General features: G+C 40.1%; 1 protein-coding gene across 1 annotated transcript in view; it reads right to left on the bottom strand.

The window, feature by feature from the left end:
- RAMP1 (receptor activity modifying protein 1) overlaps window positions 1–4428 on the bottom strand; it is a 41532-nt gene extending 37104 nt beyond the window's left edge. Inside the window, exon 1 of the mRNA XM_072121400.1 lies at window positions 3430–4428. Within this exon, the coding sequence (XP_071977501.1) occupies window positions 3430–3481 (52 nt within the window). The 5' untranslated portion in view covers window positions 3482–4428. The remainder of the gene's footprint in view (window positions 1–3429) is intronic.
- Window positions 4429–18419: the final 13991 nt, after the last annotated feature.

Genomic DNA, 18419 nt, shown 5'->3' on the forward strand with positions numbered 1-18419 from the left:
AAAAGTGTAGATAAAACCTGGACCCTGATAATCTAAGTGCATCTATGCTCACCCTCTGGGCGTAGGGAATTTCTGGGAATTTTACACTGACCATCACTAAGTGATAAGAGCCAAGACAGCAATAAAACTGATCAAAATTGTAAATTAAGGCGTTAAAAAAGGATCTTTATTGTGCAAACATCACTAGTGAATTAAAATTTGAGTACTTTCTCTAATGGGCAAACCCCTTTAAGGACATGCAACTTATAGACGACCCCTAGTTACAGATGGACCTCTCTGCACACAGTGCTCTCTGGATGCTTTCCATTACTCCGAGGCTGCAATGATCAGCTGTAAGGTGTCTGTAATGAATCTTTATTGATAATCCATGTTCCCATGACAGCACAAAATTTTGAAAATCCAATAGTCACTATGACAACATTTTTATTCTGAAGTTATCAATATAATATATACGAGTTCTGACTTGCATACAAATTCAACATAAGGACAAACCTAAAGAACGTGTCGGTACATTGCATCACATGAGTTGCAACAAGAAAATGACATATAGATTATGATGGTTGTATGATGTCTGCAGTGTTCAAGGCTGGAGAAGAGATACAGTAGGGACCTGTCCTTCTCCATTGCTGATAATGAATGACCTGTAGTCACTAAGTGATGTCACACCAAGTTTAATGAACATTCTGCTAATTTTACCCTGGGTACTGTTACCAGGAGGTCAAATCACAGGAATAGACCAGCTAACCCACTTATCCAGTGCTAGTCAATATTTATTACCAAGGCAACCAAACCAGATGCCCATGGCGGCACAGTATATCCCAAGAACATGAAGTGACGATAGTATACTTACACTTTATGATACAAGACTGTAAGCTCTGCATTAGCAGGTAATTTGTACATTTACTATACCCAAATAAAAACGGATCATAAATCATGAAAGAATAAAACCTTTACTGCCAAAGAATTAAGGTAGGTAGAAAGTCTTGAATCTGAAGCTTCCAGTTACATTGTAAAGTAAGGCAAAGAAAATGTATCCTAAAACTTCGGTTCTATATCAGCCTTCACAACTCTGCTGCTATTGCACAGAATTATTAGGGCTCAGTGATGGAGATCATATGCTTATAGGAGCAGGTTACAGTCATATTTTATGTAAATTTTTATTTTTGTTTCATCTGTTATTTCTGCAGCATGAACTGCCTCCGGGGTGCAGAGTTGAAATCTGCCACATAACATATTTAACACTTTTAATTGTAGCAAACCGATAGCAACAGAAGCTTCAATGCTCTGCCAGACCCCAATACTGTCCCCGTGGACCTTACTGGCTTCCAGTGGGGTCTGCCAGGTTATTCAATGGATATAGGAAACCTGGTTTCAGATAAAAGTAAAACCTGTTTTTGCAAATAATAGTCAACTCCACTTCTCCATCTTGGATCAGAGCGTCATCAGGGAGCGATATACCATTCACATGGCAGCCTCAGGCTTTATAACGCCACTTTTTTGCAACACAATTTTTTTTAAAAAAGTGATCAAAAGGTCGTACAGTCCCAAAAAGGGTTGCAATGAAACTTTCCTGTAAAATATTACACCTAACATAGCTACTAAGTTCTCGGTGTCAAAATAGGGCAAAATGAAGACATTTTTCTTTTTGTACATAAGGTTTTACATTTTTAAAATCTATTAAAACATAATTAAAAAGACATAAATTTGGCATCCCCGTGATTGTACTGAACCAGAGTATAAAGTGTAGGTGTCATTTGGACCGCTGCATCCACAGAAAACCGTTTCCACAAGAAAATGACCCAAATGATTTTTTCTACGATTTTATCACATTTGGAATTTTTTTCAGGTATGGAAAATGAAAGGGCGTCATTGAGGAGAACAGTTTGTTAGGCAGACAATAAGCCGCCCCCCCCCCTCCCCAACAGCAATGTAAATGGAAAAATAAAAAAGTTATGTGTTTTTAAAGTCAGAGAGTGAACAATGTAAACGCTAAAAAACTAAACTAGCATGATCTTTAAGGGTTAGAGGAGCCACAAAACGCCTTGGGTTGTCTAATGGATTTACACTTGGATGATGTAATTTGAACACAATGGGGCACATTTACTAAGGGTCCGCATGGCGCATTTCCGTCGGCTTTCCCTACTATTTAAGTGGGGTTTTTGGCTTATGTGATCAGATTTTGGCGCCATCGCGCCAACCTGGTGAACTCCGGCGGACCTGAGCAGGGAAGCGACACATGCAGGAAAATGGACGCATGATCTTGAAGACTCGCCCCGGACTTAATCCTCGTTGGAGAATGCACCTCGGGGATTGCGACAAGACCGGGTAAGTAAATCTGACCCAATGAAGTGAGGCTGGATGGTGTTTTTCCTTTTCCAGCCTTATAAAAAGTATTGTATGCAACGGGGCAGTTTCTGCACCGATTCAATGTGGAAAACCCAATGCATATCCCGACCATCTACATTGATCCTAAACCATCCACCAAGTGGTAAGTCAGCCTTTACATATAGCAATAACAATAGCACTGGAGACACTGTAGTCCCAATATGACCAGTGGTATTATAAATAATTTTTACCGTTACTCTCAGGATATCTGCGTGCACCATTGTCAGGTAGTGTTGTTATATGATACTTTTTGTTTCGTCTAACGCTTTAGTTTATGCCAGTGGTAATTTTATGTTCCATTTTCATTGTAATAAATTTAAAAAAAATACATTTTCCAAGGGAAAAAAAATCTACTTTCTGGCCGACTACCAGCCAAAAACTTATCACTAGTTTGCACAAAAAACATGACACAAATAGTTGGCAACTGGGATATAGTGAAAAATCTCCATATTTGTATGAGTAGTTTTGGTATTCCTAACTAGAATTTGTATCCAGCTTTATGCAATTATAATAATTTAAAGATAGTTGTATTGAATTTTTTAGAAAAATTTTCAGTAGCTTTAAAGTATTTCTGAATCTACATAACTAATCTTTGTGACACCTTGATGTATTTTAAGTGTAATATAGTACATACTTTTTTGTGCTACTTTGCTTAGTAAAGCGCTGTCACTGTACACACATAAATGTACTGACAAGGACGGTGCAACAGAAATATCTTCTTGAGATCATAACCTGGTTTTCTGTTATTTCCAAGTGTTCCCAATCAAGGCAGTACTACTGTATATAACAGGTTTTATCTCTGCGATATAACATCTGCTGGTTGTTATACAGGAAAGTTAATATAAAATACTTGAGAGTTGTGTCATACAACTACCAGGATCATGATATAAACAGCTACGGGTGTGGACATGAAGATCATTATGATAATGAGAGGAATTTGTATGTCACACCTTAGGAGTCGCAGGTACAACTTCATATTTTAAAGATTATATAAGAGGCTGCATGCTGAGAAACACAGTCATTCAATGAGGAAGAGTCTCTTACCTATGAGGATCCAGAGGAGATGTCTGGAAGTAAGGAGGAATCCCAGGTTCATTTCTGGACAATGCGTCCACAGCTTAGGTGGCTATGTAAAAGCACATTACATGAACCATCTGAAGGCTGGACAAGTCTGGAGTCCCCAGAAAAAAAAACCCAAGCACAATCCAGGTGCAGGAGAACTTCCAACTGCCCCCAAAGATGATGAGGGAGGTTCTTAGATGAACCAACCACCTGTGGTTGTTTTATGGTCTTTAATTTAAAAAAAGGAGATGTCTTCAGAAGCACCAAGCAGATTCTAGACCAATTTCTGTGGTTTGTCCTTCTTAGCTGGAGAAGTCTTCTGGTCAGCTGAAGCTTTTAGATACAGATGCCTCTAAGGGAATGTATGTCATATCTGATTCATCTTAGGATTCTTTTTATGTGACTACTTCCATGGGCTGAAGTTCAAGGTTTCTCCTTGGGAAGTCCTCCTCTGCAGGTCGTGATCTGTTTTCTAAGAAAACATTAGAAGAAGTGGCTGGAAGCCCCTTCTTAGCTAAAGGTCTGTTTGTGTGTAGGTGGATGGGATTATACTTCAGTGTGTAGGTGGAGGGGCTTTCCTCACGATGTCTGTAGGTGTGTAGCTCCAGGCTCTCCAATGCCTTTGTATGTCTAGCCCCCTGCCTCCCCCTCCCCTACTCTTACTATATAAGATAGGGAGGATCCTGCCTCCTCCTATGTGACAGTAGAGTGTTGAGGGTCTTCTGTTTCTCCAAGTTCTGTTGCTTGTGCATCTAAGTTTAGATCCAGATCTGACATAAATAGGAAGAGACTGCAGCCGAGATTCTCAACTATAATGCCAGGAATACTTGTGTCATTGCAGCACAGGGCTCTTAGTGTATGAAGAAGAACTGTGTGTGTGTGTGTGATAGGATTCTTGGAGGAGTTAGGTGCTTCTTCTGTACCGCAGTCTGTGCAGCTTCCACCCACATAGACAGTGCAGGGCAGGGGATTAGTACACAGACTGCAGTACCTGTCATTTCCAGTTGTCCCTGCAATCTGATCATGTCACATTCATTACATTCTCTCTGCACTTCCCTTATTACCTACCTTGCTAAGGCATCCATGGAAAGCCTCTAACACAGGGACAGCCTCGGATCTTTGGTACATGTCTATTTAATTCATTGACTTCATTGAAAGAAGTGCTAAAACTTTTAGGCAAAGTAGAAAAGTCCATGTACATATACAGTCACACTTATGTGGAATATACACATCCCATCCGCTACAGAGAAACATTGAGATAAGATTATATGCTGCAGGTAAGTCCTGTACCTGGTGGTTTTATTTGGAGAGCATACCATACACCTGCACATTAGGAGCTCCCTTAGGAATCTCAGCTACAAAGATTTTATAATTGGACACTAGTCTACCTCAGTGAGGTCTGTTCTATGCCTCAAAGCTTATCATACTACAGCAAAGATTACATTATTTTCTTTTATATGTAATAAAACTTTAATCAGCTGTAAGCACTTAGTAAGGTGTAGTTTTTCAGGATAAGCTGTGAAGCCGTATGACCTTTTATGGGCAGTGAAATGGTGTGGCAATTTCAACTTTGGCCATTTTCTACATTATGCTACTCATCCCATGGCATAAATGTATACCTAGATTTACTTTTTTTTTGCAATTTTTGAGGCTTCCAGTAGGATATTATAAGCTTTATTGCATCTCTACTATGATGTAGCAAATAGTTCACTTAAAAGGTACAAACCTTTGATCGGTCTAGCACCACTCTCATGTGTCAATGGCAGGTGTCTGTAATACAATACAGCCCCGATCCCTCCCAATACAGCCTGAGGGTGCAACCACATGTTCATTCCAGGTTCGGGCATCAAAACCTGCATCTGAAAAACTGGAGTAGGAGAAGTAGCACCTTTCAAGTATTTGTCTTAACCCATTATCATCCATACCTGTTTTTGGCTTTAAAAACTGCATCTCAAAAACCAAACATGTGGATGCAACCTGACGGCGCGTTCACATGTTCTGCTAGCGCCGCGTTCATAATGGGACGCTAGCACACAGGGGGCGGGGCTCTGGCCGACCGCATATGCGGGAAATGCATGCGATTGATAATCCGATCGCATGCGTTTCTCTGGAAACGCATAGATCACCCCGCCCCCTGTGTGAACACGCCCTAAGGGCTTTCTTGGACTGTTTTTAAACGGACTGAAAACGCATGTATTCTTGTATGTTTACTGTGCGTTTGGCTGGTTTGAATGATTTTCTTAATTTCTAGAAGTGTAGGCAGCTGATAAACGGATTATAACCAGCCAAACGCACGGTAAGCTTACAAAACCGCAAGCCTTTTCAGTCCTTTTAAGAAACGTCTGTTTAAGAAGGCGGCACCATGTGATGGCACCCTAAAGGCTCAAGCACACAAATGAGGGGAGTAGGGGTGAGCTCTCCTTACACCTCCACTCTTTATAGAAAGCACAGGAGCACTGTGTGCTCAGCCTCTATGGGGGTAGAGATAAGGCCACCAATTGTGAGGTCATATCACTGTCCCCCATGCGGTCACGTGCATGGAGTCTTAAAGGGGCTATAAATGACCATAGGTCAGAAGAATTACAAGCTTTCTGCACGTGCCATTTCATCCAGTGGAATATGTGAACACTTGTATTACACATCCTTACACATCTCTGTAGTGGGATTTCTTAAATGAAACAATTAACAGAATGGTGCACTGACAAGTGGATGCCCACAGCGTCAGGCAAGTCTCCTGAAAAACTAACTTCTGTATAAACATCCTCTGCAATCAACATTTAAAACTCCATGTCTGGAGACCAGAGGGGTCACCAAGAAAGTTCAGTCTACAAAATGCCGTTTGTGGGAAATGTTGTCACACAACAAATTCCATCAAGAGGAAATACAAGAAAAAAAAGTTCCTTTTGTTAGTTTCTTTCTTCTAAAAGGGAAGAAGGGTTTCAGACTTGTGCACATGTTTTCAACCAAAAATCACATTTTAGAGGTTTAGATGTTTGGTATTAGTCACAGGAGTAGACCTTCATTATAATGCAGATATGAAATCTCAAACTACACATGGCAGGCAATGTCCATCCATTCAGATCACTCACCACCTGCAGTACAGTTTTTACCCCTCCAGGACCTTGATCTTATATTCATGAATACTATCATAAGGCCCTGGCAGGGTGATTTTATGGTCAGGAATCTATAGCAGATGAGGTAAAAGACAGGAGGTTTCACTTTAGATATCAAGAAAGTGGCCCACAACGTATTAATACGTGTATATTGGTGAATTACCTAACATCCTGCTCCCTACACTGACACACACATTACCAAAAACCATGAGGTAAAGTGGCCGACCCCTTCAATATGTTTCCAATATAATAATCACACTTGTGTCTGATGATGTAGTAACCACGTGTTATTGCAGGATAGCTACACATGATACAACGCATTTGAATCCCTTCCATAGAGTTCCCGACCACTGGATGCAGTTATGTGACCATTATACAACGTAAAGCTCATTCCTTCCTGAGTAGAAACAGATGACTTCTCATCACTGCGGACATACTTCTCTTAATCTACCAGTATTTTCCTTTAAGTATGCTTATCTTGAATGTATGATTTAAGCTGTCAAATAAAGACCCTTACAGTTGATGTATACATTATTTTCCTTTAACCTAGATATATTTTTGGTTCTAACCTCTTTTTGAACTGTTCAGATGAAAGAAATGTTAAAATATTTGGACTCATCTGTCACTAGAAGTCCTAGGTATATCCTAAGCGGTCTAATATCCTATATTATTTTGGCTTCCAAAATGTATGCATTAACACACCACCATACAAATGACAAGAGCTCTGGAGCTGGGGAAGTCATCACATATATTACTAGGCTTACTTGATTTCTAGGTTTGTTTTTGGTGATATTGTGGCCATAAACCTTGGATACAAACCGTGATGTGTAATAATCAGCAATGCTGCTGCTGACACATGTTGTCCTCTCATTGGCGTTGGTGCTCAGATTCAGTCGCGTTTTGTCTCCGTGTCTGCAAAAGAGCCTGAAGATTTACCATCGCTTTGAAAACATTACACCTGGTTTTTCAGCCTTATCAGTGAAAAAAAAATTGATGTTTTATCATTTTTTTTTTTTTGCAGACCCATAGACTTCTATTGCCGTCCGTAATCCGCATCCGTGAAAAAATAGCACATTTCATAATTTTTTTCCTCGACAACGGATCAGTGAAAATACAAGCCAATGTGAAAACACCCGTGAAATAATCATGGAATCTAATTGACGTTTACACAGAACAATTAGAAACTTTAGTTTGTATGGCTTACATACAGCTTACAGGGATTGCATATGGTTGATAGGGTTTGTTTTAAGTCAGTCTTTGTCAATTTACAATATATACATTTTGTGCATAACATGGTTGATACTGCACATTTTTTTAAAAATAATTTTAGCTTTTGGAGAGGGATAACTATTGTATTCATTTAGACGCACTTGTTCGAGACGCGTAGACCGGACTGATGCTGCTAACTGCATGTGACTTTTTTGCTGTTTTTATGGGAGAACCTGTGATCTAGTAAAGAAGAAATTATTTTATCTCCAATCCTGAGTGATTATTGGATTGCGCTGGACAAATTCTTGAAGTTTTGGCATTTCTACCCGTTGGCTGCGGTGTGTCCGTGGACGCGATACCATCATGGGACTATGAGCATGTTGCAGCTTGGTGAGCTGAACTACATTTTGTTTTTTTTGTTATATAGATAACTATTATAAGTATAATCTCTAGCCTGCCAATATTAAACCACAACCTAATAGGCCAGTGGTGGCGAACCTATAGCACGGGTGCCACTCAGAGCCCTCTCTATGGGTACCTGTGCCATCACCCGAGTGCAGAGTTCGCCAGACAGGACTCAGAGCCTCTTGTAGTCCCAGGCAGCCCAGGACCCTGGAAGGAGCTACAATGATAATCCAAAATGTCTTCTCCTTCTTTCTACTGTATTGGGGTTCTCAGGTGCTATTACAATTTAAACCTGTGACAGAGCAGGGAGTCATAAGTTACAGCTTAAATTGCCGCATTGGCACTCCGCTAAAAAACTTAGGTTTTGGATGTAGTTTGGGCACTCTGTGTCTAAAAGGTTTGCCATCACTGTAATAGGCAATTATACCAGTGCCATCTACAGGCTAAAAGTGAGTATTACATAATACAGTCAGAATAGCGTTTTAACTGCACTGAATGCTCATTTCACTGGCCATTTTTATCAAATGCATAGATGAGTACAGACCTAATGGGAAATAGTTATAGCACAGCAGCAAAACCCTGAACCTGTTATACATATAAAAGGATATTCAGATGCAGAATAAAATATTTTTCCCCTCCAATAAGAAATGATAAAAAAAAAGCTTCCTCTGGAAACGCATTTGCGATCGGGCAAGGGCCCGTCCCGTGTGCGCCAGCGGCTTGTTACAAACGCAACGCTAGCCGAACGTGCACGGCCTTACTGTGTAAACCCTGGCCTTCACAGTAGAAATCCACAGAGTTAAGAGATGTATAACATGAGAGCTACTCCAGAATACTCCAGAAACTGGGCCAGGACACCCAATTCACTTCCATGGCGATAACTCACATGTTTATAGATTTATGTATTTTTATTTCCGTTTTAGGGAAAGTAGGGGGTGATTAACATTAAGGGGATTTTTTGTACTATTTTTATAAGTACCTGAGAATCCCAAGGGGTCTGATCACTGATGCAATATGCAGCAATACCTCTGGAGGGTTAGATACCGATATTGCGGCCACACAGTGGGTTTTTGGTGCGTTTTAAACACTTCCACACATGAAGAAAAACCCATTCAAATTTGCCAAACACAAAGTAAAACATGCAAAAATGCATGTGTTTTCCCTACGTTTAAAAAACTTACCAAAAACAGTCCAAGGGACTTCTCTTAGAAGAATCCAGAGATTCCCAAATGTCATGGATTCGATGGATCCGACAATGTGGCGACACGCAAGCGCCACCAGCATTTAAATGGTTAATCGGATGACACCCCTCTGACGGATGCATAATGCAGGAGATATCCACCTTGTGTGGTGAGGACTTGGCACAATTCAGTCACGTGTGGTTAAAGTGTTAAAGAGCAATTAAGATGATAAGTTCCTATAGAGAATTTCATAAACCATCTAAAAGCAAGACAACATAAATTGTGAAATAATCATCTCCTTTTAGAGGATATTATATATATATATATATATATATATATATTAGGATCATAGATATTCAATCTACATTTCAGGCACAGACATCATCCATATACTTGTCTATACTACGTGCTAGAGAAGTACAACATTCGATTGTCTCCATACAAAATGTTTATTTTATCACACTTTACCTTTGCTAAGCAGTGACCGGAGAGATGGGGTTATGCTTTGTGCTGATGAATTGTACACAGTATAATCTGGACAATCCCACAAGCAGTTGTTCCCGCACACCTGAGCTTTTATTTTCTTTAACATAACAAATATTAATTTTCTGATTACATGATGTTTACCAAAAAGCTCAGCTTCACTATATGCACACTAGATGAGAGAAGCCTGCATCTGAAATACAAAACCATCTGCAATGCATTGTGACAATATTGAGATTGATTATGGGACCATGGAGTTAGATTCTTGCTTGAAGCCTAGAAGTGATCATCATTTTAACATTTTTTTCAGCTTCAAAAATAGGGCAGGAAATTAATCTCTAGCTTTAGAGAACAATGTATGATCACTGTATCTTTTCAGGAACAATGTAATCTTCATTGTCAACATTTGACAGATTTTTCGTAAGGGGTACACCATGCCGTATTTTCTAAAAGTATTCACATAGAACTTTCTTTTTGCAAAATAAAGGTTTGAATACACACTTGCATTCTGTCATGTAGCTTCATGAGAATTTAAAACAAGAAAAAAGAAAACATTCCTCAAACCATGACATTTCCTCCACCACTTTTCACTGACTTCTTTACACACTTTGTGTTCTATCTTTCCCCAGTTTGTCGACAAACTAATGTTTCACATTAGATCCAAATAAATTCAACTTTCTTTCATCACTAAAATGAACTGTGGGGCATTTCTCCTCTGTCCACACAACATGCTCTCCAGCAAAGGTTAGTCTAGCCCAGGGGTCTCAAACTCGCGGCCCGCGGGACAACATTTTGCGGCCCCCACCTGGAAAAGCACCGCCCGCCGTGTATTCACGGCGGCGGTCGGGTCGCGCTGCATGGAGAGGGCTCACGGGCTGAGCCCTCTCCATAGCCGGTAAGTCTTTGCTGCATATTGCAGCAAAGGCTTACTGGTAACACCCGCGATCGGTGCCAGCACCGATCGCGGGTGCTTTCACAGCGATGGCTGCCGGCAAAGCTGCCGGCAGCCTCAAAAAGATAGCGGCGCATGGGCGCCGCCATCTTACCCGGGATCGCCGCTCCCCGTGACGTCATTGGGGGCGGCGATCCGTCTCCATGGTAGCCTCGGGTCTTCGGAAGACCCGAGGCTATTTCGTTTTAACCCCTTCATTACAATGTGCTGATAGCACATTGTAATGAATGAGGAGGAAAATCCCCTTATACTGCCATACTGTAGTATGGCAGTATATGGTAGGATCGATCAGACAACCTAGGGTTAAAGAACCCTAGGGAGTCTGAAAAATAGTATAAATAAAAAAAGTTTTAAAAAAAAAAAATTAGAATAAAAAAAAATTAAATTTCAAATCACCCCCCTTTCCCTAGAACTGACATAAATATAAATAAACAGTAAAAATCATAAACACATTAGGTATCGACGCGTCCGAAAATGCCCGATCTATCAAAATATAATAACGTTTTTTACAATGCGTTTTACCCCGTTACGGAAAATAGCGCCCAAAGTCGAAAATGGCACTTTTTTGCCATTTTGAAAAATATAAAAAAATCTATAAAAAGTGATCAAAAGGTCGTACAGTCCTAAAAATGATATAATTGAACATATTATCAAATTTCGCACTGAGCCCCTGACTGGGCTCAGTGCGGTAGGAGCTTGGGACCCCTCGGTGCACAGGACGCGTTCATAGAGAAAACACGTCTCCCAGCTCGGGGCTTTCCTTGCGCTGGGAGACGCCATGACATTTGAATCTGAATAATGATATTTTGTAAGCGCATTTTGTGTGGAAAACTTGATGCGGCCCAGCCTTACCCAGAATCTACCTCCAGCGGCCCCCAGGTAAATTGAGTTTGAGACCCCTGGTCTAGCCTTTTGATTCTTTCTGCTAATGAGAGTTTGGTCCCTGCAGAGTGGGCTTTCAGTCCAAATGCTTCTAAAAGTTGTGACACAATGGAAAGACAGATCCTGGTCAGCGCTAAACTGGTGAGCAATTCCAGCTGCAGTGTTGAAACGATTACTTATGGAGATTCTTCGCATTATGCTGTCCTCTCTTGCACTTGACCAACCATCTTTGGGGACTTGAATGAGTTTGTGATGTTGTAAAGATGCAATATTCTAGAAATCACAGACTTGGAAGACCAACTTCTCTTGCTATGGCTGATAGGGTCAACCTGCTGCCGAAGGGTTTCAGTCACTTTGGAATGGCATAACATTTTTGCAAAGTCAGCGAAAACTGGAAAATTTGGGTCAGGTAAAAACAGTTTGTTAGATAATGAAGGAAATTAGCATCAGGTGCCTGATTAACACCAAATAACTTAATAATAAGAAAGCTTTATTTATACAGCACCATCATATTCTGCAGCGCTGTACAGATAACTTGCACGTATTTTGATCAGTTTTTTACTTTACTTGCATTTTTGATGTACTTTGGCTCATGGTTATTACTATTGCTGTGCCGTACCCTAGCCCTTGTTGAGATCAGTTTTTTACAATTATCTTTTTTACGTTTTCAGTCTGTGCTTTAGTATATATACAATTTATGAAGTAATCTTAACCCTTTACCACCATGTGATGTAATAGTACGTCACAAACCAGTGCAAGTGCATGGCGAGGGGTCACAGGCTGAGCTGTCTCCATAGCCGTTCAGTCTCTGCTGCATATTGCAGCAAAGGCTTACTGGTAACACCTGCGATCGGTGCTTGCAGCTTTTCAGACGGTTTAAAAAAAAAAAAAGTGGCTCGTGGCCGCCGCGATCTTGCCGAGGATCGTCGCTCCCAGTTACGTCATTGGGGAGCTGCGATCCGTCGCCATGACAACCTCGGGTCTTCCGAAGACCCAAAGCTGTCACGTTTTAACCCTTTGATCGCACATTGTAATGAATGAGGAGGAAAATCCCCATATACTGCCATACTACAGTATACGATAGGATCGCTCAACCTAGGGTTAAACTAATCTAGGGAATCTGAAAAATAAAAAAAAAAGTTTAAAAAAAATTATAATTTAAACCCTAAAAATTCACCGTCCTTTCCCTAGAACTGATATCAATAAACAATCAAAATCATAAACACATTAGGTATTGGCCTGTCCGAAAATGCCTGATCTTTCAAAATATAATAACTGTTTTTCACTGCGTTTAACCCCTTAACAGAAAATAGTGCCCAAAGTTGAAAATAACACCTTTTTTGCCATTTTAAAAAATTCTATAAAAAGTGATCAAAAGGTCATACAGTCCTAAAAATGAAAATGTCATAAAAAGTTGCAAAAAAATGACACCCCCACAGCTTCATTCACTGAAGGATGAAAAAGTTATTAGCACCAGAAGATGGCAATATACCGTATATACTCGTGTATAAGCCGAGTTTTTAGCACAAAAAATGTGCTGAAAATCCTCAACTCGGCTTATACACGAGTCAATAGCCAGCCCAGCACTTCTATCTTCTGTCTTCCGCAGGGCGCCGCCATTTTCTTCTCCCGACCGTCGCAGTATGACATCAGCAGCGGCCGCATCATATTATGCGCCTGCAGGCTGGCAAGAACATGACGGCGCCCTGCGGAAGACAGAAGAGGACCTCGGGGGAGCAGCGCTGCGCATCGGGGGCCACCGGAGGGTGAGTAAGTTTTTGGGGTTTTTTTTAGTGCTGGGCTCGCTGTATACTAGTGGGAGCAGGCTGTATACTACTGGGGGGCAGGCTGGGCTGGCTGTATACTACTGGGGGGCAGGCTGGGCTGGCTGTATACTACTGGGGGGCAGGCTGTATACTACTGGGGGCAGGCTGGCTGTATACTAATTGGGGGCAGGCTGTATACTAATTGGGGGCAGGCTGGGCTGGCTGTATACTACTGGGGGCAAGCTGGCTGTATACTATTGGGGGCAGGCTGGGCTGGCTGTATACTACTGGAGGCAGGCTGGGCTGGCTGTATACTACTGGGGGCAGGCTGGGCTGGCTGTATACTACTGGGGGCAGGCTGGGCTGGCTGTATACTGCTGGGGGCAGGCTGGCTATATACTGGGTGGGTTTGTGATCAATGCATTTCCCACCCTCGGCTGATACTCGAGTCAATAGGTTTTCCCAGTTTTTGGTGGTAAAATTGGGGGTCTCGGCTTATACTTGAGTATATACGGTATATATATTTTTTTTGTATAGGAGGTTTTATTTTTTGTAAATGTATGAAAACATTATAAAACCTATACAAATTTGGTCTCCCCGTAATCGTACTGGCCCGAAGAATAATGTAGACAAGTAATTTGTACAGTGAAAGCTGTAAAATCCAAGCCCACAAGAAAACCGAAAAAATGTGTTTCTTTTACCAATTTCACTGCATTTGGATTTTCTTCCTGCTTCCCAGTACACGACATGGACTATTACATACCCCCATTTTGAAGTGTAATTTGTTCCACAGAAGACAAGCCATCACACAGCTCTGTACATGGAAAAATAAAAAAGTTAGGGATTTTTTAATACACAATGACCTTGACATTTAGAAAATTGTGTGTTCACTATTTTTGGTCTCCAGTGCATGGTCCCCAATACTGCTGTCCAACTAATGTGTAGGGAGGTCTTTCAGCACTGAAGGTATCAAAGGGTCAGGTATATGCATTACTAACATACCAGAACCTTTTGTATCAACTATGCCATCGGGGATTGGAGGAGGAAGATCCCTCATACAATATACGCCATTTAAACACCCAATGGGGCCTAAAAGAAATCTTAACTAACCCTTTTTCACTAGAGCATATATATTTAAATAATATTGTAAGAAACAAAATAAAAAAAAATAGGTTTTCAACGCATCTCTTAAATGGGGGTAAACAACTTCCCTCTTTTTCTTCAATTTTACACAAAAGACTCCCAGTGAGACACATAATCCAGGTTCTGACTCTTGGGACTTGCTTACACAGATAATTGCATTGGAGCTGCGCTTACCTCCTCCCAAATGGCCCGATGGCAATTCTAAAACAACACATGACTTTGTCGCCATCTTGTGGCTACAGTGTATTAGGTCTGCTGATTCACTACACTAAGATTTGGGGCTTCTAAGAGAAACTTTAATAAGGTGCAAAAGATAAAAAAAATCTGATTATTTCATGTATATACATACAGGCGGTCCCCTACTTAAAAACACTAGACTTACATACGACCCCTAGTTACAAACGAACCACTGGATATTGGTAATTTATTGTACTTTAGTCCTAGGCTACAATAAACAGCTGTAACAGTTATCACTGGTGTCTGTAATGAAGCTTTAGTGTTATTCCTGATTCTTATGACAACCCAACATTTTTTAAATCCAATTGTCACAGAGACCAAAAAAGTTCTGTCTGGGATTACAATGATAAAATATACAGTTCCGACTTACATACAAATTCAACTTAAGAACAAACCTACAGACCCTATTTTGTATGTAACCCGGGGACTGCCTGTATTCATAAACTAAACTGCAATAAAATAAAGTGATGATTAAAAATACTTCTTAGAATTCTATGTTTTCTAGCATCAGGGCAGAATACTCTATCACTGGTGGCGAACCTATGACACGGGTGCCAGAGGCGGCACTCGGAGCCCTCTCTGTGGGCACCCAAGCCATTACCCCAGAATGAAGTTCACAAGACAGGGCTCAAAGAATCTTCCTGCAGAATCTTCCTGCAATGATAGACAAATTTGCCCTCCTCCTTTCAACGGTTTGGTGTCCTTAGGAGACTGAAGGATTGAAAGGTGTCAAAGAACAAGGAGAAATAAATTGCTGTGCTGGCACTTTGCAATAAATAAGTGGCTTTTGGTTGAAGTTTGGGCACTCAGGTTTTAAAAGGTTCGCCATCAGTGCTCTATATGTTTCCTAATGTTTTGTGTCCCGGAGCCTATAGACCCATGGACTCATTCACAAACATGAGCATTTTGCAACAGGTTGTGTGTCATGTTCTGACATTCACACGAGATCTGCACAAATAGGGGAAGGAATAATGACCATGATAGGCATTTTTATAGCGCGATGATGTGTGGTGCATGGGGTCCAGGTATAAATCATTAAAAAGCTCGGATAATCTTTGCAGAAAATTCACCTAGAGGTCAGACCCTATAATGTTAACCCCTTTCCACTGATGCCCTTTTAAATTTTGTGTTTTTACATTTTTTTGCTTTAAAAATCCATAACTTTTTTATTTTACCCATGTACGGAGCTTTAGAAGGGCTTGTTTTCTTCATAACAAATTGTACTTCCTAGTGCCAATATTTAATTTTCCATGATGTATGTTGGGAAGCGGGGAAAAAAATTACAAATGAAGTATCTTGAAGAACATTTAACATTTTCTTGTGGACACCTTTTTTACGGCTTTCACTGTGCGCTCCCTTTTTCCTTGAGTGGGTGCGGTTACTGGAATATAAAAATTCATTTAGTAGAATTTTAGATTTTATTTGGTTTAAAAAAAAATTAAAACCTTTCCCCATATTCTAATGCTAATAACTTTTTCATATGTTGATTTTTATTCAAGAGAAATCAGTTCAAGAGAAAAAGGTGTGCAATTTGAAAATTTTTTTTTTTTCACTTTTTACTGTATTTCTTTACTTTGTACTTTGACCCTAGAGTGTCTGAGGACTTATACACTACTGTATTGCAGTATATTGTAAAATCACTGGATCTGTAAAAGTACCTGCTGATAACAGGCTCCTTTACAGGACCTTCAATGACAGCCACAGAACCCTGTGTTGGGATCCTGGCTGCCAAAGCAACTAGCCAATGCCCACAGATGACGTCAGAGGGGACCAGCCGGATCCAAGATGGCAGCACCCATGCGCGCTGTCACTTAAGTGCCACCATGGGCCAGCTTCATAAATCCTTAACCAACATGTGACGTACAGGTACATCACATTTCAGTAAGGGGTTAAGATCAAATCAAAAATCTTGGGTACGTGTAACAAATATGTTAGCATTGCATGAATTAAGTTCCCCACTTCTGAAATCGCCAGTATGCAACTATAAATAAAGAACCATGTCAACAAATTATTTTTCTTATCTTTTAGTGAAAAAATATAGAATACAACAATCGTTACTTTTTTCCAATTTTCACATCATTATTTCATAAGTTATAGCAATCCACAGTCCATTTAGAGTCGTATACACTAGAGGAAATACTTTAAACTGTAGTCAATAGGTAAATACCTTCTTAATCCTTCTCATTCATGGAAAATCACAGTCCGACAATAGTTTAATATATCGACTCACTGTGGATATCAGGCAGAGACTGTAAGGGGTTAAGAGAAATTTAACCAGCATCCAAAACTCCCAGACTGTATAGGGTGCAGGAAACGCATCGAATTTTGAACACTGGTTGCATGGCGTAAAGTTGGTATAAAATTTATACAGTTAGCTCATGTATCTCGTGTGTCTGTAAATATTATGTCTTTGTGTATATATGCATATATATTTCATATATCCCTGTGGCTTTCCTATCCCAATTGTTTTATATGATATATTCTTTTTATATTAGTATTTTTTGTAAGACTCAATTAACCAGACAAATTTTAGACATATGTTACCAACTTACTTATTTGTAATGTGATAGGTGGGGTAGAATCTAATCCATTTACACTTTTGTATTTATTTGTAACTGTGTTGTATCACATATTCACAAGTACTTTGGTCTGATAAAGACACCGATAAAGTGTTGAAACGCGGTTGCCATTTGTTCTGCATAAAAATATGTTCCATACACAAGCATATGACCTCTATTGTTTGATGTCCTGAATGGTCAGGAAGCACAATCACAATCCCTTCTTCTATCTTTCACCTATTGATTTTATTCATTACCTTTTGCACTGCTGCCATTGCCTAGCACCACCACCCATCGGTGCCATGCCCCTCGCCTGGCATGCTCACCCATCGACTGCTGCTGCACATGTTTCCGCTTTAGTTTTAATGCTCATCAGGTGGGCATGACTAGTCAGAACGGTCGGCATGCCAGACAGCAGAAAGTAGTCTGATCGGAGTGTGAGCATTTAAAAAAACCTTTTTTTACGGAACTACATTCATCCTGTTGGATTATATTAGATGCTAATCTGACAGCTTGATGTGTGTCCTAACTATCTTGACAGCTCAAGAGCCCTGTCTCTTTTGACAGGTACAATAACAGATAATTGGGGTTAAGGATCTCTTAACATGAACAACGAATATTCAACCCACCATACCAATATAATTAATTTGAGGTACTGATCCATACTACCGTACAAGTTGGTGAACTAACCAACCTAGCAGAAATTGGTTATAATTTGAGTTATGTTTAGTGGAGCACATTTTTTTAATTGTCTATATTAAAAGCTAAATTTTAACTATAATTCTCACTACTGCTGTAATTGGTTTCTTATATTCGCGAGGGCAGATTTCTCAAATACAGATATTGAACGTATTTTTGTCTTTGCAGCTTGTTTCTGATGTGACCAGAGTGAATGTTTAAGCCCCAGATTTTTTGTGACCATGTAATTCACCTGCTACGGGATTACACAGCCAACTATACAGCATTTTCACTGGTGTGAATTTGTTACAATATTTAAATTAAATTTAGTGCTTGAATTTTAGAAAGATGCACAGAAACACAGA

The sequence above is a fragment of the Engystomops pustulosus genome, chromosome 8 (genome assembly GCF_040894005.1).
Source record: "Engystomops pustulosus chromosome 8, aEngPut4.maternal, whole genome shotgun sequence".
NCBI lineage: Eukaryota > Metazoa > Chordata > Amphibia > Anura > Leptodactylidae > Engystomops > Engystomops pustulosus.